This window comes from Sesamum indicum, linkage group LG13, assembly GCF_000512975.1.
Source record: "Sesamum indicum cultivar Zhongzhi No. 13 linkage group LG13, S_indicum_v1.0, whole genome shotgun sequence".
NCBI classification, from domain to species: Eukaryota; Viridiplantae; Streptophyta; class Magnoliopsida; order Lamiales; family Pedaliaceae; genus Sesamum; species Sesamum indicum.
The window spans coordinates 4,049,614-4,076,699 of NC_026157.1; the positions used below are offsets into that span (position 1 = coordinate 4,049,614).

Genomic DNA, 27,086 nt, shown 5'->3' on the forward strand with positions numbered 1-27,086 from the left:
TATATATATATATATATATATATATATATAAAGTGAGGTTAACATCATTATATTTTTTTCTCTTATAAGTACAAAATTATTACATGGGAATGTTGAATAAAGGTAAGATTTAAAATTGGATAAAATACAATTTGCCCCGTTGAACTATTTTTCATGTAACACTTTTGATTTTTGAATTATAAATTTTTGCGTGAAAATGATATTGGAGGGGGTGTAATTATTTTCTTGATGTATATTAATTAAGTCGGGATTGGAATAACAAGTTTGCATAAATTTAAGTTTTTTTTTTAAAAAAAAATATATTATAAGATATGAAAATTATAAAATGGTAATAAAATATGTAGAAAAGAAATAATAAAAACTTTTAGAAAATTACTAAAATAAAACTTTATTTATTCTTAACATTAACTTACAGAATTACTTTTTGACAATTTATCATCATTACATTTATGCAGACACTTTGCAATACTTAATTTTCAAAACAATTTCAAGAAATATCTTATATAAATTTACAATTGTTTTTTAAATAAATTTAACCAAACAGCCCCTTCAAATAATATTTTAAAAACCACAAAAATCAAAAGAATATTAAGATATTATATTTCTTTAACTTGAAAAAAATGAATTTTTAACAAATTATCATACAAAAAAAGAATATTAAATTACCGAATTTCCCCAAATGAAGACTATTGACTTCCTATAATTACATTTCCTCCTCAGTAGAAAAAACCTGTGCATAGAGCCTTAGAGAACATTAGAAAACATGAAGCCATGAGTGTTGGCTTTCTCTCTTCATCATCAAACTCCCTCTCCCTCACCCTCTCAAAACTTAAATTTAAATTCCCAGCCGTCGAACCATCTTGAGTCGTGCTATCGAGCTCCAAGATTCCATCCCGTCATTTACAGCAGTTCAGCTTCTGTTTCATGAGCCGTCTAAATCTCCTAATAGTAGTAGTTGTTTTCCTTGTGGTTCATGCCGTCTTTGCAGAGCATCGACCGGACCTCCAAGATGCATCGTGGGGGTTCCACGTCTTTCTCCTGTAGTGCGTTGCCGAGCAGCTGTTGCATTTGCGAAGCAAATGTGTCGTCCAAAACCTGAAAAATAGCGACAATTGCAATCACACCCCTCAATTGTCACTAAATTATAAATATACACCTACTATTTGAATAATTGCAGAAATAACCCATATTAGTGTTGTTTCCATCATTGCTCACATCCCACGCCGTGATGAAAAATATCATAGAGATAGGCCAGGTGAATTGCATTTTATCCCAAAAATTGTATAGTGACCAACAAGATCATAACCTAAATAATTACATTTATACCCCTAACCTATGGTCTATTTACACAAACCACCGCTGTCTTTTGTATAATTACAAAAACTACCCCTGACAGTCAAAAAATAGGGGTAGTTTGTGTACTGATGCTAACATTTTTAGGGGGGTTGTAATTTTTCAAAAGAGCAAGGGATGGTTTGTGTAAGTGATGATGATATTTTGGTGGGTGTATGTGTAATTATCCAAAAGATAGGGGTGATTTGTATAAATAAGCCATAGATCAAGAGGTGTAAATGTAATTATTCCTAAATAATTTTATGAGAGAAATAGCAATCATTGAAGCAGGACTAGTGATAGTTACATTTACATCCCTCAACTATAGTCAAATTATAGAACTACACAAACACCCTCCCCCTATCGGTGATGCATCCGTGGACACAGAACAATATACAATTTTCCCAAGAATTACCACTTTACATTAAAGAACAGGCGCATAAAATAACTAATTTACTGATGGAAAATATATTGATGCAAGGACTTGAGATCACTACAAAAGAATATATATATATGGTGTATATATATAATCATCTGCGTAAATTGTTCAGCTTTTACTTACTGTTACTGCAACCCGTGAAGCTTTATACCAAGATCTGTTCTCTTTCCTGTCTTCCAGAAACTTTAGCATGTCCTGCACGGACAAACAATAATCAGAACGAGTAACTAATATAATCATTAAATCTGCTCTAACGGCTTTCTACCTGACCCATGCGGTCCCAGAAACCTCGGCAAACAATTACAAAAACTTGGGTTTCAAGAACTGCATGCAGTTGATCAATAGTGCCAGCAAGCAACTCCTTCAATGGTTGCATCCTCCGTCGTAAATCAGACTCTACCACATTTTCCTTAGCATCTTGAATTATCTTTTTGAGCTTTGTGGCATTGTGCAATTTTGTCTGCATGTGAAGAACTTAAGGATATTATATGCAAATGGCATCTTATTAGTGACAAAGATTGTTCTACTTTAGAGAGGAAGCGCTACTTACATTCTCAACAAGTTTATCTATAACTGCTTGCACATAAGCTCTGAATTTGGACCGAATCATCACAGTCACTTCGCTGAGACACTCTCCGGGAACCATGTTCCCACTTTCAGGTATGCAAGAACCCCACAGTTTAAGTTGTGCTTCTATTTGGGGCCTCAGAGTATCAAGCATTCTTTTCATGGAATTCAACAGGACTCCCAACTGAAAAACCGTGGAAGGTAAACATTGGCTAGGACAGGAAGACGGAAAAGAAGGTGCAAATATAAAAAGCAGAAAGAGACAAAATCTTGGTACCTCGGTGGAAACACTGTAAGGGCAAACATTCCCCTTAGCAAACTTCTGGACATATTTAAGACCGAATTTCATAGGCATTGTGTTCTCTTTCAGCGGAGATAAAATTTCTGCATATTGCCTCTCCAAGCTTTCCACAACGGCCTTCTCAACATCTGCTATGGCCTTTGCAAAATACAAAACAAATCAATACGAGTAAAGAACAAAATTGCGGGAAAAAAAAAAAAAGTAGACTTAATATGATCTCAAACTTGGATTAGTTAAGCTTCAAGAACTATAGGATAATTGGGAAGGGAAGATCACAAAAATCTATTCATATCTTATTAATCTCAAGTCATGGAGGAACAACTAAAGATTTACCATCAGTATGGAAAGCTCCATGGTTTTCCTGAAATAAAATTGCCGTAGAAGAGGAAAATATGAAGAGTAAGAAAAGAATGGTGCATACATTTTCCAACGTAAAAGTGTATTCTGGCCAGCGACCTATTATGACGTCGTACTCAGAAAGTGTCTCCTTTAAGCGGTCATAAATGTCATCAATGAAAGAAGTTGTGGCGTGCTGCGTCGGGAAGCTGGAAGACTTTACCTGGCATTACATTAGTAGCTCTAGTAAGAATGAAGTAACGAATAGATTAAGATTTAGAAGTGGAATCAGTTCCTAATCTATAAGATTCAATGCCTCAGCAACTTATCCATCATTTTCAGGAAAACAGAAACGTATGAATCTATAAATAGAGCTTGAATATCTAAGTTCCTAATATTTTGTAAATGAAATTAATACATGTTGCCTACTTTTTTGAGGGTAAGTCAATATACGGATTTCCCATTGGAAATGTATTAAACGCACAACTTCCCAAAGTGTATGGCATTGGCATCCAGTGGGAAGTCTAGGCAGTAGCATGTCAAATACAATCTGGATCAAAACTTTCAAGTTGAATTATTACCTCAAATTTGTTAAACTACATATATCACAAGCATTTCGAGATTTCTTATAGAAGACATGGAACAATAAACAATTCGGCGGCGTTATTATATTTCTTAATCACTATCACTCTTACTGTTAATACCACTAATACTACTAAATTTCCATTTGGCATCATTGTTGCCCAGTTGTTAAAGGAACCATTGGTTCCACTCAAGGCCTTTAATCAAGCATAGAATCAGATTGTTTTACCCCAAAGACTAAGGAAATAAGATGAAAAGATGAAAAAAAAATAATATTCCTAGCCCAATTACCCAGCTAGTTTGACGGTTCTGTTTAGAGAAGTAGGAAGAGGCTTGCTTTCCTTTTCCCCCCAAGTCTAAGCATTCACTAAGTGTACATGGTATACGGTCCACTTTTGTGAGTGAAGCAATCCCAATGGATCATACATATATATAAATATATATATATACGTATATATACACATGTGTGTGTACAGACACGTGCACTTATGGCTGGATCCTTCAAACTTACACATGCTAGATACAGCTAATCAGAATGATCGAGGTATGCTGCAATTAGCCCATCAACATTTGTCATAAAATAGGGGAATTCTATTATTGAACAGAATTATGTAGGCAAATGAAAAAAGTAATCATACCTTGTCTAGCTTGCAAAAGTCAAGTAATGCAAGACGCTTATCTTGGATCCAGAGGGTTATATACACATGAAACAACTCTTTTGCATCAACTCCGCCTTTGATGGGGCTGCAAGAAAGGACTTAGATAATAAACATAAAACGACTGCCAGATCATGAAAGGACTAGTATTTATCCAGTACCTAATATTCCACAAAGCAAGATCCCTTTGAAAATCAGCAGTAGCCATTACAAGTTCTACGACATGAGGTGTTGGTCCAGAAGGCGGGCATGATACAAGGAATGCCCTTAATCTACTGAAGAGCTCTGTGCTGTATATTGAGGAGGAAAGGTTTGGAAGGTCTATAAAGCTGCATAAAAATCACAAGAACTAATAAGTATAATAATTCATAACTATAGACTTCTATGATTTGAAGAACATATGAAAATGGAGTAGAGGACCAGCTATCAATTGCATGCGATAAGTGCAAAATGAAATGGTTTATTTAGAGCCAAACTGTGAAAGAATTGACCAGATCAACTCAATCTAAAGAATTCAAGATATAGAGAAAAAAGTTCACTAAGCCTCATGTGTACTCATCTAACCCTGTCCAGCAGTTGTATTTCTCAAAAGAAAACGAATTTTTATTTCCACAAAATCAACCATAAACAGAGCTGAAAAATTGCATTCTCTCTGTTTGCGAGTCTCAGCATCTGGCACTGGAAACTTGCTGCTCCTAAAATAATACCTATTTCTAACAGTATTATTGTGGAGGTTGAGCATACCCTAGTTATGTGAGAACTAGGTTATTTGAACTCCCTAACAAGTGAGATTTTTAGTTATGGGACATGAATAACATAAAATTGCACTAGCTAAATACAGGGATAAAAACAAAATTTCATATTAAAAAATATAAATGATCTCTGGTGATCAAGTACTGAAACTTCGAGCGACAAATCCAGGAAATGCATAGAATAGCAGCTGTATATTATGTACCACATACATCATCACTATAATGGAGGAAAATACCTAGGAAGAAGATCCTGCTTATGGATTTCAATATCAGTCAATATCTCATTTCGAACATTCAAACAAAGTGATTTCATTTTCTTATAAGCTGTAGAAAGAGCCACTGGATCCATCAATATGTTCTCATTGTTGTTGGAAACAAACTCATCCGTTTCCGATAAGTGCCTTCTAGATCTCTTTTTCGTAGCATTCTGCACAAAGAATTTCCCAATTAATAGATGAAATGAGCTCACTGGAAAAAACATGTTCAGATTGAGAACCTACTCCACCTGAAAGTATCTGCATAATTTCGACTGCACCTCAGGTGAAAGTATATCATGCAAAAGTTTGTAAAGTTTCAAAGCAGGAGCTAGAGCTGGAGCTGGCACTCCTGTAGCAGGTCCAAACACATCTACTATTCCTGAGGGTACCGATTCATCGAGCGACTTGTAATTCTCGAAAACCAAAGTAAGTATCTGTTCAATCTCATCAGACACTTCCCCCAAGATTCGGACCTAATAATCCACGAGTAAACTTGTCAAGAGTTGTGACTACAAGAATAAAGCTCGACTTGTTATCAGCCAATTATTGGAATTATACCTGTATGATATGGATATGCAGTCAACTCAAAAAATAAAAGAGAAAAAAAAAAAGATTCATACAGATTTCAGAAAAATGATGCAGCAAGAGTACTTGTACATATGGACATCATCTTTGTTGGTAATGCTGTAGCTAGTTATTTTCAAAAATCAACAAAGGCTTTAAGGTTCCAACACTGACAACCTGACTAGAAAATCTGACTAAACCACCATATTCAAAGGGTGGCGCAGAGCAACACTATTCAATTTCAGAAGAGAGAGATTGAAACTCAAATAGCTCACAAGTCGCAACAGTTCATTGTGACATGGTAGCTCGTGTGATGCTTCAAATTCAAGATTAAAATTTTCACACAACCCGCGAAATCCTCTCTTTCATTGATTTGCCCGAGGGATTCAACAATTTAAAATGTTCATTATTGGCAACCCAACTCCAAGGAGGATGCTTAGTATTTGGGAGGGCAGTCCAGGTAAAACCTCTAAATCCAGTCAAAGGCACAACATACAGCGGAAACAAGATGAATTTGCCTGAGTAATAGCTGAATCAAATCAATATGGAGCTCCTTTGAAGAAAAAAGAGCTCCACACTTCTGCAGTGTATCAGTGTATGTTCCAACAGATGCAAGAAACCTTCAGCCAAAAATGAAACCTAATCTTGAATTTCACCTACCTCTTGGTGACTCAGTGTGTGCCTAGTTTTGCCTTTGATTACCACAGGCAGCAGTAAATCATGCACCAAATCTAGACAGTCTGCAGTTGGTGTGGCGACATCCATAACATATGAAAGATATCTGAGAGGACATCAAATTACAATAAGTAAATACTTGAAACATTAAGTGATAGTAACAATTCTTAGCCCAACAAACCAGTAGAAAACAAAAGATGCTACCTAAGCTTTGTATATGCATCTGAAACTCCAAAGTAAGATGCAAATTCAGTCACCAACCACCTCCATGGACCATGCAGCAACAAGTTTCTTTGCTGGAACTGTTGGACTTTCATCGCAGTCTCCAAAACACAGTCATATGCAATAGTTTCCGCAACAGATGCACACTTGACAAATAAACACAAAGTAAACAAAGCTACTATCATATGAAAAGAAATCTTCTTTAAGAGATAGAACATAAAGATGCAATGCTAAAGCACCTCACTGGTCACAAAATGACGATTAGTTATCAATCTAGATGCTTTGACTAAAATGAATTTGCTATTTTATTCTCGTCAGGGCTCATATTTAATGCTACAACATTCCTTTTCAGAATGTCCACAAACATGTCCTTTTTCCTCCAATGAAAACTCAAACCTACCACCGGTTCTGAAGGTAAATGTGTAAAGATACTAAATTATCAAATACTGAGTCCCTGAGGCTAATTCAAAGAGAGCATTAGTTATGATTAACCAATTTATTTAATAATTGCATAACATAATCATAAATCTCTTCCAATCGAGCTAATATATTGATGCCTTAACATCTGAAACCTTAATGTCTCTCACATTTTACGGTTGGACAAATATTCCGAGACATCAAAAACAACACTAATAAAGTATACCTTGTGACTATAGGATGGCGCAATAGGATGGTTAATCTGAACCCAACCAAAATACAATTTTAGGCAGAACAATTTTGTTATATGTAAGTCATGCATACCTTGTGACTATTTTCATCTGGTGTAGTTGAATAATTAATATATAACTGTACTTTCCCAACTTGCTCATGTTCTGGTTCATGATATAAAAAACATGAGCGCAGCTTCTCCCCCTGCATTAAGATCATGAAGGAAACAGACCAGTTCACTCACATGAACACAAACCAGCCTATTCAATCATAAAAATCAAACTTCAGATCCAGATATCAATACCATTTCGTCAGTAATATCAGCCACCTGAAGTACAGCATTGCCACAGTACTTCCCTTTTGAATCATGGACTTCAATTACCAGATCATCCCCAAGTCCATCTGGCAAGCTATACACCAGTAGCATGACAAATTACTTACGTCTCCCAGACTAAATAAGTAAAGAGAATAAAAGTAAAAGTTACACATACAATACACGAGTTTCACCAGATCCTGGCTGCATTCTCACTGCATCCTCTTCAGGAGAACTTTTCAGTCTCAACAAACAGGAATATGATTCTGTAAACAAAAGTAATTTTCCACTCATAACAAAATTGACAAAAATGCATATTTCTAGATTTAGCAATACAAGAAAAGGACACGAGTCTTAAGTGACAAAACCCACACTTTTTACAAGGCCAACTTATAAATTCCAATTGACCAAGTTTACTGACTTATTTTTGGCATGCCTCAGAGTATATCTAACTAGAAGGATATTGTTAAATAACAAGTATAGTAGTCAATTTTCTACAAAGTGAAATTTTCCATATATCGATATATTAGTCGAATAGATACATTTGTAGCTTCAGAAAGGTTGAACTCCCATAACATGACCAATAAGTCTTCTGAACTGACTTCTCAATGTTGTTTATGGATAAATCCAGACTAGCATAATTGCCAGGGATTCATTTAAGTTTCAAAATCTTGGACAATCTCTACAAATAGTCAAAATATGACAAGGTAAAAGATAAGAGAGGAATGAGACATATCACTCTAGTCTTAATATCCTGTAACTAATAGATGTTTTGTTCTAACTTGATGAACAGGATATATTACCTGTAAATCAGTTCCATGACAACTAGTAACAATGTAGTTTGTGGGAAAACATTTAAATAAAAATATGAATTATGAGAAATGAAGAAAGCAGTATCCAATTACTTGAAGAATTTTGCCAGCAATACATACCTTGTACGACTTCATAAGATGATGAACTGCTCCGCCAAGCATTAAAACCAATTTTAATGAGCTCAGGCACTTCTTTTAAGTACCTACGAGTTCCAACAATAATGTATGCCATTCTTTGATGGAATAAAGAACCATTCACAGTCATGACTGGAGTTACTCGTTCTCTTCGTAATGCTTTCCTCTCCGAACAGACTATTGATTTTACATTGGATAGCCGAAGCTGAAGCGACTCCAACTTCACCATGGATGATGACTTTATAGATGCAAATGCACACCCAGTTGGTGGCTCCAAACCCATTTTCACTTTACGCACTGCAAAATAACCAGTCCTACGAATGTGTTATGAACCATAGACAAACTTAAAGCTCAAATACACTTTCTACAAGAACAATGCATATGGGAACCTTGAATTTTAATCTTGCCAATGGTTTTCTTAGTCTTCACAGCAGCTCCTTCGCTGACAAGTTCTGAAGACTCTTTTCTCAATAGTTCTTCCTCTGACTGTAACAATATGTGTCTCAACCTACAAAATTAGAAAGAGTATTTTACAGATCATCGATATCCAAGAAATTCATCATATTTCTGCGTGGAAGAATGAAGAACCCAAGAAATGACACTCTTGAAACAGGATAAACTAGTTTTACATCGTGAAAAATGCTTCAGTTTGCCAAAAACTTTTGTCCGACTAGAGGATACAGAATCACTAGGAAATATGTGGCTGAGCAAAAAAGTACAACTGGATTTCTCTTTGTTAATCTAACTTATCCAGAGTTAGTTGTCTTCTATTTGGTAAACTATTCTGAATACCCTTCCATCCAATGCAGTAACATATGCAACATAAAAGGTATACATAGTTTGCCAATTATGGAAATTCAGGATCTAAAGCAAGAACATAATAGTCTGATATGTTGCTTATGCTTAATTTCTGGGTGATATTAATTCTGAAAGATATGCAGCAACATATGTAAAGGAGATATAAGAAGCAACAGTGAGCAAAAAATTTAGCACAAGATATAGTCAAAACAGCAATAGCATAGAAAGAGTATGCAGGCAAAGAACAGTAATTACCCAAACGCGTCCCGCAGAAGTGCACATTCATTTTCCAAAAAGGTTGGAGCTTCCATGCAGCCCCTGGCCCAGGAGTGAAGACATAGCCGCACACAAGCATCATAGGAGAGAACACCATACCAATAACCTAGCCCACTGTATCCAATTCAAATCATCAAAAATATTTTACAGTATTAATAGTTACGGCACTTTGAAATAGATCCAGAAGAGGAACCTATTCAAAACTGATTTTACTTAAACCACAATTATATTCGGAACTATTCAACTCATACAGGAGCAGGAATACTAGCTAGATTACCTTGCATGAAATGTAGGATATCGAGCAGGTACAGAATTAGAAGATAGAGCAGCAGTCCTGTAAATACCATTAGCCAGCTTTAATTCGAGAGAGTAATGTAGAAGCTGCAACACTATATGCTGGGGGTGAAAGAGGAATGGTTTATGAATATCCAAATGTGTACCTCACGGGAGCTTCAGGATTATTAACTTCTGTTGCACCTGATTTGTTGCTCTTATACACGATAGGTTCAACCTCGGTTGCAGAACCACCGGACGTTGCTAACGAAGGGCTACCATCAGCTCTAGAAGTTGGAAGCTTTTGAGAAACTTGACTGCTGTGCTGGAAAGAGCCCAAGGGTGGTGCACTGGGAATATCATCATCGAACTTATTCTGCAGTGGGGCATTGCGACAATCCTGGAACCACCAGTAACATGAGAAAATCTTGTATAAACAATTAACCACTCAAGGATGGTTTAGCAATAGCTAAGATGATAATTTGATCTACATGAAACTAGAGGTAGAAACTCCAAACCTGTTTCAATGTCTCAGTACTTGACTGCACATTGATGGCAGAGAAATTAGGCCCCAGCTTAATTTTTTTCTGAAGTACATTCACATTGTTGCTCCTGGGTGGTGTAGAACTCACTTCCGAGCTTGAGACCGAGTCCGATGATTCATCATTGACAAAACCACGGTGTGCAGCAGCATATCCACCACCTCGCCCTCCCTGTCTGTCCAAATAGTTTCCAAAACCACTAGCATTACCATTGCGTGCACTCAAGAGAGTACTGTGTTTTGCATTACCATTGGGGATTTTATCATCTTGTGGCGATGCTTCAAGTGAATAACGAGCACCATAACACTCTCCTTCCGAGTCCGAACACGTATCCATGTCCGACTCAGATAAGTTGTCAGTAACTCTGCCAACAGTCATCCCTATGGGCATATGCCCACTCCGAAATCTGGAAACAGAGGGCAATGCAGAACTGCCGCCCCGGTATCTTAAGCCCACCATTGGATCTGATTGTAATTTCTGATTCGACATTGGAAATCAACTTTCTCCCCCCTATATACAACATTCAAACCAAGATTAATAATTATTCAAAATTACAAGTAGAATCCAAACCCAGAAATCTCTGAGTAGCATTGACACACAAAAAACCCCAATGCGCACACAAAAACTCAAACCAAGAAAAATTTCAGAATCTCATATTGTAAGAGAAAAGCAGATACACATTTTATACCCATAGCAAAGTTAAGAGCCCGATAAGAAGTAGAGAATTTTGGGATTGTCATCAGTGATAAACAATCAAATATAACACAAAGCTTCACAGAATACTATTAGCACACAGTAACACCATCCCCCCAACCCACCCACCACCCAACACACACAAACACGCCAAACTACCATAGAAGATCTGAACTACCAACAGAAACAAAAAATTAGGCAAACATACCAAAATCTGGAGTGAAAAGCAAAAAGGAAAACTTGATTTCAAAGTAAGATTTACGAATCCCAGGTCCTCTTTTTCTCCTTTACGCCCCTTTTACTCACCTGGAGTGTTCTCAGCAGCCAAACATAGTACTAAACCCTCTCTCAAGCATTAACTCTCGCACTAAACCCAGTGCCGAACAAAACCCAATTTCCAATCTTTCCAAGAAAAAACCAAAAACCCAGAAAACATTCACCAATTTTGAGACAATGTACCACAAAAATCACCGTAGACACCCACAAAATCAAGATCCCATTTAGCAAGAACCACAATAGGGTCGTACAAGAAACGCAACACTACTGTAAACACTTTTCAAATTCCCCTTCACTTACAGTGTGAAAACTCACGCAAAGAGAAAGACAAGGAGGCCCAACTTTTCCTGTAGAATGAAACGAATTAAATAACTTTCCCTTGGCTTTTATTTTCAAGAATCCAGTCCTTTTCTGTCTGTTTCTGCTGTGTATTTCTAAAAATTCTCCAAAAACTCATCCCCAATTTCAAATTTTTTTCCCGATACAAACTTTTGAAAAGAAATTAATCCAAATTATTAACATTAAAATAATAATCAAGATTAAATCTTTTTCCCTTTTTAATCTTTCTAACAAGAAAAAGGAAACGTTAAATATCGAAAAGTGAAAAGGGTAGTGGGGTGGTAACGTGAGTGTGAGGTGGAGTTTGAATCTTTTGACTTGAGAGTAACGGTCGTTTAGTGGCGCCGCTTTGTGGGGTTTCTCGTTTGGATTACGGCAAAATTAAAGCCCAACTTTTATATGATTAATTATCAAAATATTAATTTATTTCATTTGACTTTAAAATAATAATTCTGATACAAAATATTATTTTTAAAATAATTAATTTTATAATTATTTCAATAAATATTATATATTTTGTGTTAAACCATGCTAAGATATGATTTTCGTTTTTTATATTACGAGTTATGAATTAAATTTTATATTTCAATGATTATGTAATATTACATGTCATGAATATTAGTTCAACAGTGAAAATTTACAATATGCAAATTATATGCACTTAAATTAAAATAGTACAATTTTATTTTATTTACAGTAAATACATTTTATGCTTATTTAAACTTAAACTTAGAAATATTCTAATTGGGATCGCGTATGGTAACTACTAGTATAATTAAAAAAAAAGTTTTGTTAAATTGTCATATTATTATTATTATTTGTTTTTACCATCACTTATTTATAAATATAATATTGATTTATTAATTTATATATTTATTAACTAATAAATATTTCATTAGATAGTAAGAATTACTTACATAGGGATAGTGTGCCACAAAATTATATTTTTATGATTGAATTTGCAGTGTAATTTAAAAGAATAAGAATTAACTAAACTCTCACTGCAAAATTCAATTAGGTGATTAATTAAGATTTGGAGCATAATTATGACTATACTTTTTAGTTTAATTCAAAATAAAGATTAGGTTTAAATAATTTGGGACATAATTAGTGTGAATGGGGAGACAATGCATTATGAGTGTTGGACCTAGTGGGGAATTGCGAGCCTGCCGTGTGCCTCACTGTAATCCAGTGTCCCCCATTTACGTTTCCCTATTTATTTAAATTGAATTTGATGGTGTGCACTGCCTTAGTGACTAAGAAAAGTACACTGGGTCATGTGCACTTGGGCACACTGCAGGCCACAGCACCGGATAATTAACCCCCAATAAAGTCTTGTATTACATAAATTTGGGTAATTAATATGAGATTTTAGGTTCTAAAAATAGATTGAGGAAATATTTGCCAAAACTTCAGACTTTTAGAGAAATCATTTTGGAAGACAAAAGAAGGTAAAAATATAGACAAAAAGTTAAATTAAATAGATTTGAGAAAAAAAATCACTTTTAGATTACATTTAATTAATTAAAGACCATTTCATCCACATATATTAAAAAAGAAAAACTTTTTTTGCTTAGATTTATTTATATTTGTTATGTTATTAATAATTATTATATTTTTACAAAAATTAATATATTTTATTTTAATTAGTATATTTATATTTTATTAATAGAAAGATGAATGTTCAACTCAATTGCAGTATATTTCAATTATTATGTTCCAATTTAATGTCTAATAATATATCCATCGGGTTATTGTATCCAATTATTTGTTGGTCTCAGGAATATAGATTTAAGGTGCAAACATAAAGCTGAATATATGTAAATGAAATAAGAGAATTGGAGTTATACATTTTAAAAATCAAATGAAAGAGTTAGAGCTTTATTATATAATATACACTGCACCATTTTTTCAAAAATACATAATGAAGAATACATGAAAATCATCAGACACTTGGTGTACAAAATGCCAAATGCAAGCGTAGATTAAATCCCAACATTAGTCGGCGTTTTTTCGGAAATAATAAATGTTAATAACTGATTATTTACGAAAAGGATACGTCTTAGCTCGTAATGGTCTAAGATCAGACAGTCACATGAACAAACCATCCAAAATCAAATAAGTCAAGAAAACCATGTGCTCAGAATACTCCTAGATTGTCTGTATCATGTCCTGTTAATATCAGTTCATATCAAATGTCTCTGAACCCCCACCCATGTCAAACAATTCAAATTGTTAGCCAACTGCAACAGTGTCCATGGGAAATGGCTTACATGCCATTCTCTTGGACAACTCTCAAATTTTTTTCATCCTTCACTACGATATCTGACATAACTACATCATCCTAGTTCTATCTCGGAGGTTCCAAGTGGTTTTGTGGACTGGGTGCATGTACGGGAGTATCCCGATGGCTCGTAAGCGCACCTTTGTACATTACCGCATAGCATTTCTGGCCAATATAAAGGAGAGGAAACAAAAACAAAGGCTTCAACAAAACTAGGGCTGAAACCTGCCGTTCATTCACAAAGTTTGAATCCACCCCCAGGCATACATTTCGAACCCACAAGCTCATTTACATGTACAACTTGCCGTGCCAATGCAACATGTTTCAGTAAACAGAGTAAAATGAGTGATCGACGAACGGGTAGAAAATTACAGTTGGTATGTCCAAGTTCAGCTCTACTCATCCTTTGAACCCAGGACCTGCTGCTTAATCTGTTCAATTTTAGCAACCAACTCATCCCTATTTTTCTGCAAATAAAAGATGATTGGTTTATTTTGTTATCAGGCAGATGAACAATATGAAGTATGATAGAAGGCCAACCTTGAAAACTAGATAGCGAGAGCTGAACCAGAGAGTGTAGCCAAGACCTACGAGTTCCAATACTTTAGGAAACTGTTAAATTGCAAACGATCTTCAGGTTAGTGAAAGCATTGTCAACATGTACCATAGAGAGGTAGATTGGCGGAGGGACAGAGAGTTCTCACCACTGGAATCGAATCAATGGCACTAACAACAGCAGCTAATAACCAAAGTGCAACTGCACCACCACCACCAAAGACGAGAATTGAATACGTGTCCTCATAATCAAACTGAAAGTGGAGAGCATATATCAGACTTTACATGGATAACAAATTAACAATCTGAATTTTAAGGTGTTTACATGTAAACATATCCATTTTAAGAATTTTCTTCTGGAACAGCATTGAGGATTAGAATCAACATCCTGATGCATTATGACATCAATGCTGAAGAAATAGATAATCTATATTTGCATTAAATGTCAATCATTTGTTGGGAACTGCCAAAAGGCATTGGTATCTAGAGAGAAGCATAAACTTTGAGGAGAAATGTGTAGAAAACTTCCTTTTTCAGAATAACTAAAACATACAGAGGGGCAAAAAAGCACACGGGTGACCGATCACCACAAGTAGAGAAAATCAGAAGGTTGCTCAGGTAACCGCTCAGGATCGACATGATAGTCGATGCTTCATTAAGCATTCACATGCTTTCAAGACGTTGAATATACTCATCACAGCAACCAAATCCATAACTTCATATTATCAGCTTGCTGCTTTCCATTAACTTCATGTTCAAATACATATTCAGCTCGTAGGAGCTTGAAGATAAATATTAGTGTGAAGAGGAAAGCTCCAAACTGAGAAAATGAAGCTACATGTGCCCCCATGCATGCACACCAAAAAAAGTTTTCCCACTATAAATTCACTCCACCCAATACTCTGACCAGCTGCAAGTCGCTCCCTAGCCCTCTCCTTCTCTTACAATCAAGGAACTCAATCTGGTAGAGAAGATAAGCAGTTTCTTTCACCCCTAACCAGTGGATACCATTAACTACAACTATAAATGTTTATGGGTTGAAGTACACACCACGTTCAAGTATGATAAAAGATTGGAAGAAAGGACATAAGGAGACTATTTATATAAGGGCCCTATTCTCCATTTACATAAAAGGACAACTAGATCCCAACTTTTAGACATCACCCAGCTTGGAAGAGAATCATACATCCTTACAGATATGATGGCTGTATAAAATACTCCTGGCAGTACAACTAGAACTAGAAGAAAAAGATGATCGTTATATCAATACTAAAGTAATAGAAGCATGAAAAATATGAAATTCTTTCATGAGGCAATCAGAATAGAGGATCACGAAAAAACCTTTATATCAAGGTCCTCCAAGAACTTAAACAGTTCCAGATTCTCTAGCAATGAACCTTCCTGTGGTGCTTCATTTTGTTGGGAATCATAATCTTCTTCGTTCCGAAGAGGCTGACTATCTCCCTCAGTTATTACACTGTCAGGTTTAGGCTCGTCTTTGACATACGGCGTTGTGCCAGCCGATGTTTCCTCAGATGTCGACCTCAAAGATAAATTCCGGCAATAATGCGACCCTGTTTACAGAAACGCAAAGAACTACCATTAAATTTATCGTGCTAAGGTCAAAACTCATTGGAAAAAACTACTATCAGCAAAAGAAAAAGAAAAAAGGTTAGATGCTTGGGCGTAAACTCCAAACAATATAAATAAAATCAAATATTAACATGACAAATGAAATTTCTAGAAACTTCTTCCTAAGTAAGTAATTGAAATTCTCACTAAGTTCTCTTATCAGACGCTAAGCCATCTGACGAAACAATGGGTGGAAAAGGGGGAAAAAAGATATAGCAGCAATCCTAAAGAAGCTGTAGCATCGCAATCAATAAGAACCCTGAAGCATCATCATTTTCCATTAGCATCAAGTTAAAATCCCAGAAACGCACATGAACTAATCTCAAAATCTGAGATCAATAAGGAGGAAAATAAACATCAAATAGAAATATCGAAACGAAAATTGGCAAACAACAATTTACCAGAGAATACGCGGGTGTGGTTCTGGAGGAAAGGAAAATGGGTTTTGCAACGGAGGACGGGTTGAAATTGAACGTGGCTCGTAGCGAAGTGCTTGGGGTTTTGCGACGGAGGAAGGATCGGGGTCGGGGTGCCTCGAGCTGTGCACAGCTCCATTTTGCGATCACCACGTCGCAGTAGCAGCACAGGGTTAGGGTTCTAGGAAATATATAGCAACAGTAAAAGGGCAAATGCTAGGGTTTATTGTTGTTGGGCTAATAAATTGTGTGTGGAATCTGGATGTGACAAAATTGGGCTTATTTATTTAAATAATTTCAAAGAAAAGATTCCAACGATGATAATGTAATTTTAAGGGGTATAACACATTTAATGCAAATTCCTACTCTCAATGACGACTTGTGAATTTTTTTTCTTTTTCCAAATTATTTATATAAAAATATAATCAATACAAATATTACGATAATTACAAATGTTAAAAATGATCATCCGATCCATAATTACGCCAATGAAACACGTAGAGACCTTCTTGTTTTCTTACTCACATTAAAATTATATTTTTAATCTTATATGTTATATTTTTTTTCAATTTAGTGACATTTGTTACGATTTACTCACGTTGCAACCCATAAATTGAAAATTTTTTCAATTTATCCTCGCACGCATTTTCTATTCAATAATTAACGAATATGCTAGTAACCTCACGTATATTTTTTTATATATTATTTTATTAATTATTAAATAAAAAATACACGTGATAACTAAAATTAAAAAAATTCAATTTATGTAATGCAATGTGAGAAATTCACGGACTAAATTAAGAAAAATCCCTAACATATCAGATAAAAAAAAATACAATTTTTTTAAATTTAGACATCAGAGGCTTGTAGACCTACTTCAATTATAGCAATCAATTTATTAATAATTAATGCTAAATATTTATTACTGCTACAATAGACAGATACCCAACATTAAATAGCACAACAACCCAACAATATTGATGGGTTTTGAACGAATGATTTTATAGTTATAGGCCGCGACTTTGCTAAATTGAAATAAATTTGATTGGCAAGGATGTGAACAAGATGCGGATACATTTTGGGAGGATTTGGATAGGCAAGAATTGAAAATATATATAATGTTTGGATTCGTTTTCTGAGTGTTTTGTTGTGTTTTGTGAAAATAGAGAGAAAAAAACAAAGATAAATAAGTGTGTGTTAGAGATAGTATGTATGTTTGGATTTGTTTTTTAAGATAATTTAAAATAAGTATTATATATTTAATATTGTATTTTGGGAGACAAAAATTATTATTCATTATCAAATCATGTCTTTGGAGATAATTTAAAATAAGTATTATATGTTTAATGTTGTATTTTGAGAGACAAAAATTACTATTTATTGTCAAATCATGCTTTTTTATATATATATTTATGTATATATGTGTGTATATATGTATGTTTTTATGCTAAAACAGTTAAAAATACCTAAATAAGGTGTTTTGGAATGATGACAAACATTGGGTATATTTTGATTGGTCTCGAAAATAAGTTGGAAATGAAAACGAACATAGTGATAGTGTTTTAGTCGCGTGGATGATAATAAAATTTCAGTAATTTTTTTTTTTTTTGAATAGTTACAAGATAATCTACCATAATTTTGATAGTCTTCTCAAGAAAAATCCAACTTCTCACACTATCTTGGTAAGGGCTTTCGTTGCAAATTTTTATCGTGTCAACCAATGCTTGGGCATTTTTTTTTATTTCTTTATTTTTCAGTCGAGTTTAGTTAATTTTCATGTTTTTATAGGATTTCTTTTTTGTTTGGTCAAATTTTATGTGTTTGCGAGGTAGTCTAAAATTTAGTCCGTTTCGAGCCTGTTTTACTTTCGTTGTGACTCTTTCTGTTTAATACCTACGAAAACTCCGTTATAAAATTCATTCAGTAGTGAAATATTTTACTTCAAATTCGAGCCCTCTAAATATTAGAAATGTTTTTTTTTTTTATTACTTTCGCTCCATCACAGCCTCTAAAAACAAAGAAAAAAGAGTTCAAAAGTAGAGTGAAATAACCACCCATATTTTTTCAAAAAAAAAAAAAACTACGTGATAAATCATTTTCAAATAGTTTTTGTTGGTATAAAATGTAACCATCAAATGCAGATTTTTTTTTTTTAAAAAAAAAATAGTGGACAAATACTCGAGTGAGCTGAAGAAAAGCGTGATTCTTGGCCATCACGATTCATTCTCAAAGTGTCCAAATAAGAATTTTACGATTTTGCACCTTAGATGCTACTAAAAGTTAGATTTTAAATTGTACGAGTTTACAAAAGCGATGAAATTAAGTATTGTACTTTATAATATTAATAATTTAAATTTTAAATACTTTATATATTGACTTAAATTATTATTTAAATGGATAGTACAAATATTTCATATTATATGATTTTCATACAATAAAAGATAAATTTACTGCTTATTATTAACCGACGATATTAAAATTATTTGCAATAATATGAACTGAATGATAATATCTTATTTATCACAATAATAATTTGTACCACTACAAAAGGCTTGAGTTTTCGTTATGGCCATGGCCTAAAGATTATACTAAATCAATACTATTAATCACGGTTAAATAAAATCAAAGCAACATTTTACCACGATTAATCAATATTCTCCATAATTTTTAACCATAGTCAAAATATTTGTCTTGGTTTTAACCGTGACTAATATTTTGACCATACTTGCAGAAACAACAATTAATGGCCGTTGCGAAGCCGTGATTGATTTTATTTATTATTATTTTTTTTCTTTTAACTCTAATAATTAATTATAAAAATTATATTTTTTGTCGCGTACGAAAACAATTGCAACATTATTTGTGGTGCAAATTGTCATTATTGATAATTAGCAGAACATGTAATGGTAATTAAGTGATTAAATAAATATTATAGACAACATGTGCATGTGTAATTTAATCATCAGAGACACAATTTATATGAAACTATGGACACTAATTTTCAATAAAATATTTAAATATGTATCAAATTTATAAAAAATATTTATTTATATACAATAAAATTTAAAAAAAAAAGAAAATTATTTAAGTAAACATCATGTATGTACATATAGGTAACATCATTGATGGAAGTCAGCATGACAACTGTTGTTTGTTTTATGTGTTCCTCATTAACTTGACATCCACATGATGCATGCAACATCCATCAACCCCTTTTGTCCAGTTGCACTTATGAATATTGGATGGAAATATTGTTGGAGAATAATAAAATTAAAAATTTATGTAATTTTTTTTTACTGATTCGATATATTTTATCTATATTCTAACAAAAAGGGGAGTAGGTAATGTGGATAATTTTTTTTGGAGGAATGAAAGTATTATTTTAAATTTTTTAAGAAAAAATATAAATTTTATTTTTAAAAAAGTTTAAATATAATTAAATAGAAAAATTAAAAATATAATTTCATATTTTTATGAGCAGTATAGTAAGTGTGGGGAAATTTAGCTAGCGACACGCGCCGTGAATCACTGTATATTAAGACAACATTAATAAATTAAAAAAAAATAAAAAATCAGAACCCTAACCCCACCTCAAACTTTCAGACAACTCAAGTCCTCATTCAATCAATTCATACCTCGTCGCAGCAGTTTCAATTTCTCCTCTTTTTCCCCCAAATTTCACAAAAATCCCAAACACCCATTTCCTCTCTCTCTCTCTCTCTCTCGTTTTTCGATGGCTTTGACCAGAGAACAGTACCTCTACATGGCTAAGCTAGCCGAGCAAGCCGAGCGCTATGAGGAGATGGTCCAGTTCATGGACAGCCTCGTGGTGGGCTCGGCCGGAGCCGAGCTCACCGTTGAGGAGCGCAACCTACTCTCTGTCGCTTACAAGAACGTCATCGGCTCGCTGCGTGCTGCTTGGCGCATAGTCAGCTCCATCGAGCAGAAGGAGGAGGGCCGGAAGAACGACGACCACGTTGCCCTCGTCAAGGACTACAGATCTAAGGTCGAGAATGAGCTCTCCCAAGTCTGTGCCGGGATTTTGAAGCTCCTCGCGGATTATTTGATCCCCTCGGCGGCTTCCGGTGAGTCCAAGGTTTTCTATTTGAAGATGAAGGGTGATTATCACAGGTATTTGGCGGAGTTTAAGGCTGGGAATGAGCGGAAGGAAGCTGCTGAGGATACTATGCTCGCTTACAAAGCCGCTCAGGTACTTGCAAATGGTTGTTGTTTCTATTACAGTGATGATTGAATGGTCATTTTTGTGGGCGATGCGAATTGCTGAAGGACATTGGAATAAATATATGTTGAATGAATGATTTGTGCTAGATTTATGTTCTTCTTGATGTTATACTATATTGCCCGAATCTTTTCTACTTTGTGTTATGTAGCAACCCTCCTTTTTTTCTTTTTCTTTTTTGATTCAAGTTGTTTGGGAGGGTGGGGAAGTAACAATCTTGGCAAGATTAGAGAATCCGTTGTCAAAATCTATAGAAAGTTAACGAAGGTGATGATAGGTTTTTATATAGGAGAGTGAAAAAGTGAAGATGTGTAAAGGTGAAAGGTGGGCATAATGGAAATGCACTTTCAATTGAAAGAGATGGTTGATTATGTGAATTATATGGTTTTCGTATGGTGATGTAAAGTTGCAAGAATAGGTCTTCGGTGGAAGTTACGGGCCAATGACTCTTATTTTTCGTTGAGAGATTGAAGACAACTTTATTAAATTAATTTCATGAGATCATTTTTAAATCTTTTCAGCAACTATGGTTATCGTTTTCTTCTTTGGCATAGACTTTTCTTTATAACCAGAAGAAAATTGAATTAAGATGCACTTGTTCATATCTATTGTATTTGTTAATCTTCTGGTTGATCATTTCTTTACGTGATTGATTGTAATCAGGATATTGCACTTGCTGATCTTGCTCCCACACATCCTATACGTTTGGGCTTGGCACTCAACTTCTCAGTTTTCTACTATGAAATTCTAAATGCATCAGAAAAAGCTTGCAGCATGGCCAAACAGGTCAGTTACTTTCACCGTAGTTCAACAGTTCTTTACTTCTTATGTTGAGGGTGATCATTTATATTTCCTTCCATAATTGGCCGTTTTCGCCTGTTTGCTTTTTCTAAGTTATAAAGTCTGCCTCAATAACAATTGTAAAGGTGAAAGAGCTCAATGTTCACTGGGAATAATATCCCTTGATAAATATATAGACTTTAAGTTCTAATCTGTTGATTAATTAAGTACCCAATCTCTTTTCACCTTGATTTCCCTGAAAATTAGAAGTTTTATGATTCATGTGATTATGGCTAATCTGGTTGTTGTGCGAGCTCTCTGTTCTCCTGCAACCTATTTAAAGGGAAAAAATTATGATAGTTATAAATAGTTGCAATCGTGCAATGACAAAATAAGCCAGTTACACTGGTTTCCCAGTGAATCTTAAGCAATATGCAAGCAAACTAAACAACCTTAATTTTCCGTGTATTAGGCACATGATCGATAGCAACCTTACCAGAATTAGTCTTTGGCTGAAACAATGCAAAAACCTTGTCTATTCAGTCTATTAGCCACGTGGTGCATAGCAACTTTTTTACTGCTTTTAGCCACGTCATTAACACTAGTTCCCATGTTTTCTGAATTTAAACATTAATCAAATAATGAAGGAAAAATTTATGCCCTTTGTTTGGTTTCATTTTCTGACAGTTTATAAAATGACAAAAGCTGATTCCAAACATAGTATATTAGGGGTTCCGGTTAGTTGAAAATTAATTTAGAACGCTTTCTATGAAGGTTACCAAAGATCAACAAGGAATATACCCTACCCCATCATTCTATATTATGTATGTATAGAATTGCGGAAAGCCCACCATCAAGACATGATTTTACTCTATGGTAATTTTGTCTCCTCTAAAGATAATGTGAAATATATTATCATCCATTTTCAACAATTTTCTAACATCTCCTAAAATAATACCAAACATTTGTTGTATTTCCCATCACACACTTCTAAACTCTCCGAAATCAAAATTCATTTTCCCAGATCTTTCAAAAACAACTATAAACAAAATGTTTGCGTCTTTGCATGCCATGCAACGCCTTTTGTCTTGTTGGAAATTCCTTAACTAGAAAATTGAAGTTCTTCTTGTTGTGCGCACAGGCTTTCGAGGAAGCTATTGCTGAGTTGGACACTTTGGGTGAAGAGTCGTACAAGGATAGCACTCTCATCATGCAACTTCTAAGGGACAACCTCACTCTTTGGACCTCAGATATGCAGGTAGACAACAATTATGATTAGTAGCCATTTAATATCTATAGTCGCATGCACGATATATGAGCCTAAGAGGTCAAATGTAGAGTAGATTTTCCATATCTTGGTGGAGTCAATGTTCTCTGGGGGGAGCCCAAGCCTTGATTGAGTAATGGTCATTCCTTTTTTGGTATTTGAATTGTTTAATTTTATGGTAATTAATTTAATCTCTATAGTAAAATGAAAAAAAAAATCCTTGCGTGCTTTTTGTTTTGTCGCCACTTGAATTGAAGTTGGAAAATGATCATAGAAGGGTGGATGAAGCCCATCAACTAACGAGCTTTTTTGCCATATGATGTCATGTGGTGACATTTTAAATGAAAGCTAAATTTTATGCATAGATCAAAGAATGTTATTGAAGGTTATTTCATCAGCCCCATATGCAGCCACTTGACACGTGACCAATGCGAGATGGCTTTTTATTTTTCATAAATGGAAGGAAACGAAATTATACTTGTCACAGTATCATACTAGTGATTTCTAGAACTCATTGTTGAATTTTTGTTTTATTCCTTTCAGCTGCTTTATAAGCTTTAGCCTTGAGGAGTACTTTTTGATTGAACGAGTAACTTCTTATGACATAAAGTTTACTTCCATAACGGTAAATGAAATAGCATAAAATAATGCTTCAATTATTGAGATGAATTAGTTTATTGGCTGCACACCCATTGAACCAAGGCCATTTTATTTTTATACCTTCCTGATTCCATATACTTTTAGTTGTGCATTTAAAATGGGAAGTAAAGCTAAAGTTCTTTGATTATACTTAAAAAACATTGGATTGCAGGATTTTCGTCCTTTTCTTTTGCAAAATACTCTAACAAAATGAATATTTTTTGGCTTGGAATGTGGAGCATGCCCAACATTATGTCTAGGTCCCACGACCTTTTAAAAATTCCTATGGAACCATCTTAATAGAAACCAATTTTGAGCAACCGTGGAAGGAGAATTGTCCAAACAATGGAAATTATGTAGTAATCACTTCCTTTTCATACTTTTTGTACGCATTCAGAATTTGATTAAAACGATTTTACAGTTTGCTCTCTATCAACGAGAAATTTTGCCAAAGTGTCGTCCATTAATTAATATATAGATTAAAAGCTCGTTGCCTTTTCTGCCTCCATGAAGAATGATGTACAATCTGGCAGGAGGGATTGCTTGTGATCTTATCTCATCTTAGTGTGAAAATACAAAATTAAATGATCTTGGTTGGAATTTTTTTTTAATATGTGATTGAATGTGATATAAAAGTGTAATATTGATATTTGATGTAATGTCTAAAAGGTGTTATGTAAGAAAGAAAATATGATGATTATAGTTGATGTGATGTGTTCCCTGTTTATAGTGATACGTGTTGCAAATATATTGTGAAAAATTCCTCACAAAAACAAACATACATCTGGGCGGAAACAAATTCAAGAGATGAGAAAAATCTCACAAGGAATCTCTCCCTGCATTTCTCAAATTAGTGAAAAATTAAAAATTCTTGAAAGTTGTCATACAGTTGCAGACAATTGCATGCATTTGGTGAACCTAGTAATTCATTTGACAAAGATTTATGTTTATGTCTTAACCCAACACCAACCTAAAGAAAACTCTACCTCTTTTCTTGCAGGACCAGATAGATGAGGCTTGAGCTAATAGCTTTATCTGCTCCTGAAGGAGGTGGGCTTGAATGTCATAATCTGTCTGTAATTTGCATATATAGGACTGGAGACAACATTTTATTTTGTATGGTGTTATGCGACACTTACTTTATTTAAACTTTTGCAAGAACATCGATTGATCAATTTTGCCTTTCTACTGCTGCTTGGAATCATAGGAAGAAAGAAAATATAAAGAAATTAATCAGGTTGCAAAAATTGCCTCTTAGGTAGGTGGATTCACTATCATTCCTCACCATTGCTGGATGGCTGGGAATAGTTGATCCTTGTTTCATTGTCTGGCTATTACATTAACTGTACTATGTAATTTGTGCATTGGTTCCGCATCTCTTGTTAGAAGGTGGATGTTCATGATGTCTCTTATCTAGGTTGGGTCCGCACGGACTTCATTTATGCAGCTTCTTACCTCTAACTGATGGTCATGGTAATGGAAAATGGTTTCAAAAGCAAATTGAATTTTTTTTTGAATGAAAATTGTTGCTGTAAATAGTCTGTTTACTTGGGCTGTGCTGTACGCTATGGTTTTACTACTAGTGGGATTCAGGCATAGGAAATGTGTCCTATTAGGCATTGTTAAAGTCTTTCTTGGTTTTGTTGTGTTTTATGTTGTCAAAATGGAGTTGATTCAGTGCTTCATAGTTGGTTTAACCTGGTACCTTCCGCTTTGTAGAATCTTGGGGTAAAATTCTTTGTAGTAATTTTGGTTCGACTTGAATATTTCACAACAGTAAGAAACTCAACTCATGTAGTTTGTTTCTCTTGGGGGATTGTTACGTTGATTGTTAATATTTTATATTTTTTAGGGTAAGTTACAACGACCTTCATGAAGTTTGGTATAATTATGAATATTTTTTCGTCATTTGACTATAAATACCCATATAATGTTTGATTAAATTATATAATTCTTTGTGAAATTTTAAAATTGTTAACTTTGGTTTTTAAATCAATCAAAAATTGTGGAAAAAACAAAGTGAATGAGAAGCTTTGGAAAAAAATAAAAACTATTGACTTAGTTTATAAAAAAATTAAAAATTAAAAATATAATTTATAGTCTATAAATGTATTTTAGTCCATTCATTATATAAAAAATGAAAATATAATAGAGACTAACGAATTGAGTCAATTGCTAGATAATTATTAAAATTAAAGAAATATTCATAATTTTTTAAATAATGAGGAGAAATTTATAATTATTTATAATTTACTCTAATTTTTATTGCCCAACTGAAAAAAGGAGTTGGTCCTTATTGGGCTTGATGGCTTTTGGTATATCTGGTTCTATACCTTTGTTGGGTAAAAGGCAAAAAAGAAAAGAAAACCTCTCTTCGGTTCCATTTTCAGCCATATCCCAAGTTTCATTATTTCAGTATCCAATTAAGCAATCATGCGACAATGTGTATATGTGTGTCTTTTTGTTGGTGTCTTTGTCTTGTTTTGCCTTTCTACTACCCACTTTATAATCTCTCTCCCTTTTTTGGACGGAGTACACATTCTTTAAAGCATCCCTGTCTCACTAACCTTTATATATCCTCCGTATTATGATCCCTATCTATGTGGAACTTACAATATTTACTAGAATATTTCTTTGTCAGCATAAATTTAGTGTGCTCTGGCCATTGTAAAAATTAGACTTCTCCATCATTATCAATGCCCTAGCTCTCGTGGTTGCTAGCGGTGTGTATTTATGAAACTTGGGTCGGTATGGCAGTTCACGATCATCTTTTGTCATACGTGTCTATCCATTTCTTCTTCCATGCGATCTCAACCTCTCGAGTGTTGCCATTCTCTATTTTTTATTGCGTTCATCTCCTCTTCATCAATGTACTTTTGGTCCATCTTCATTAACTGCTCCACATCCTCAAGCGAGTCCCTTGCTAGGAATGATGCGAACAGTCCTTTCTTCAAACCATGAATAAGGATGCCAACATTATATCTATCAAAATGTCTTGAACCTCCAATGTTTCATTTTAAAATCTACCTATAAAACTTTTGAGAGACTCATCATCCTTTTGCCTTATCATGAATAAGTACGTCGCAGAGCGTTTCTATTTTCTTTTGCTTGCAAAATGGAATGTAAACTTTTGCACCAGCTATTTGAATGTTTCTATACTTTCACTTGACAGGTTAGTAAACCATTCATGTGCTTTCTCTGTAAGAGTAGTAAGAAACAATTTAGCATTAGCAGGACCGAACTAATCATACAAATTCATTACCAACTTGAATGTAGCCACGTGTTCCTGAGGGTCTTTCGTTCCACTGTACTTAGGTAGGTCACGCATTTTGAAACTCTAGTCTACCACCTCTGTCAGTATTTTGTTCGAAAATGGAGAATTTCTATTTTGGGCTACTATTTCTCCTCTCCTTTTTAGCTCATCAATTTGCCTACCCAATCGCTTGATCTGCCTTCCTATACGGTCCACTTCTGCTTTTGAGACT

The 27,086-nt window shown here is 34.4% G+C and overlaps 3 protein-coding genes across 3 annotated transcripts; 1 reads left to right on the forward strand and 2 right to left on the reverse strand.

Annotated features, from left to right (window-relative positions):
* Positions 586 to 11,905, reverse strand: LOC105176404. The gene is made up of 22 exons (XM_011099189.2): positions 11,750 to 11,905; positions 10,457 to 10,990; positions 10,106 to 10,338; positions 9,943 to 9,999; positions 9,645 to 9,779; positions 8,981 to 9,099; positions 8,577 to 8,888; positions 7,823 to 7,910; positions 7,636 to 7,741; positions 7,425 to 7,535; positions 6,666 to 6,829; positions 6,447 to 6,567; positions 5,471 to 5,695; positions 5,202 to 5,392; positions 4,375 to 4,542; positions 4,196 to 4,301; positions 3,061 to 3,198; positions 2,616 to 2,777; positions 2,322 to 2,522; positions 2,037 to 2,231; positions 1,895 to 1,966; positions 586 to 1,095 (listed from the first exon to the last, which is right to left on the reverse strand). The coding sequence occupies exons 2-22, from the start codon at positions 10,967 to 10,969 to the stop codon at positions 943 to 945; spliced, it is 3,570 nt and encodes a 1,189-aa protein (XP_011097491.1). The 5' UTR covers positions 10,970 to 10,990; positions 11,750 to 11,905; the 3' UTR covers positions 586 to 942.
* LOC105176405 (protein CURVATURE THYLAKOID 1D, chloroplastic) lies at positions 14,105 to 16,905 on the reverse strand. Its single transcript, XM_011099190.2, has 5 exons — positions 16,661 to 16,905; positions 15,969 to 16,201; positions 14,777 to 14,881; positions 14,613 to 14,684; positions 14,105 to 14,539 (listed from the first exon to the last, which is right to left on the reverse strand). Exons 1-5 carry the CDS (start codon positions 16,812 to 16,814, stop codon positions 14,468 to 14,470), a joined length of 636 nt encoding a protein of 211 aa, XP_011097492.1. The 5' UTR covers positions 16,815 to 16,905; the 3' UTR covers positions 14,105 to 14,467.
* Positions 20,289 to 24,789, forward strand: LOC105176406 (14-3-3 protein 1). The gene is made up of 4 exons (XM_011099191.2): positions 20,289 to 20,885; positions 21,579 to 21,701; positions 22,837 to 22,953; positions 24,602 to 24,789. Exons 1-4 carry the CDS (start codon positions 20,409 to 20,411, stop codon positions 24,620 to 24,622), a joined length of 738 nt encoding a protein of 245 aa, XP_011097493.1. The 5' UTR covers positions 20,289 to 20,408; the 3' UTR covers positions 24,623 to 24,789.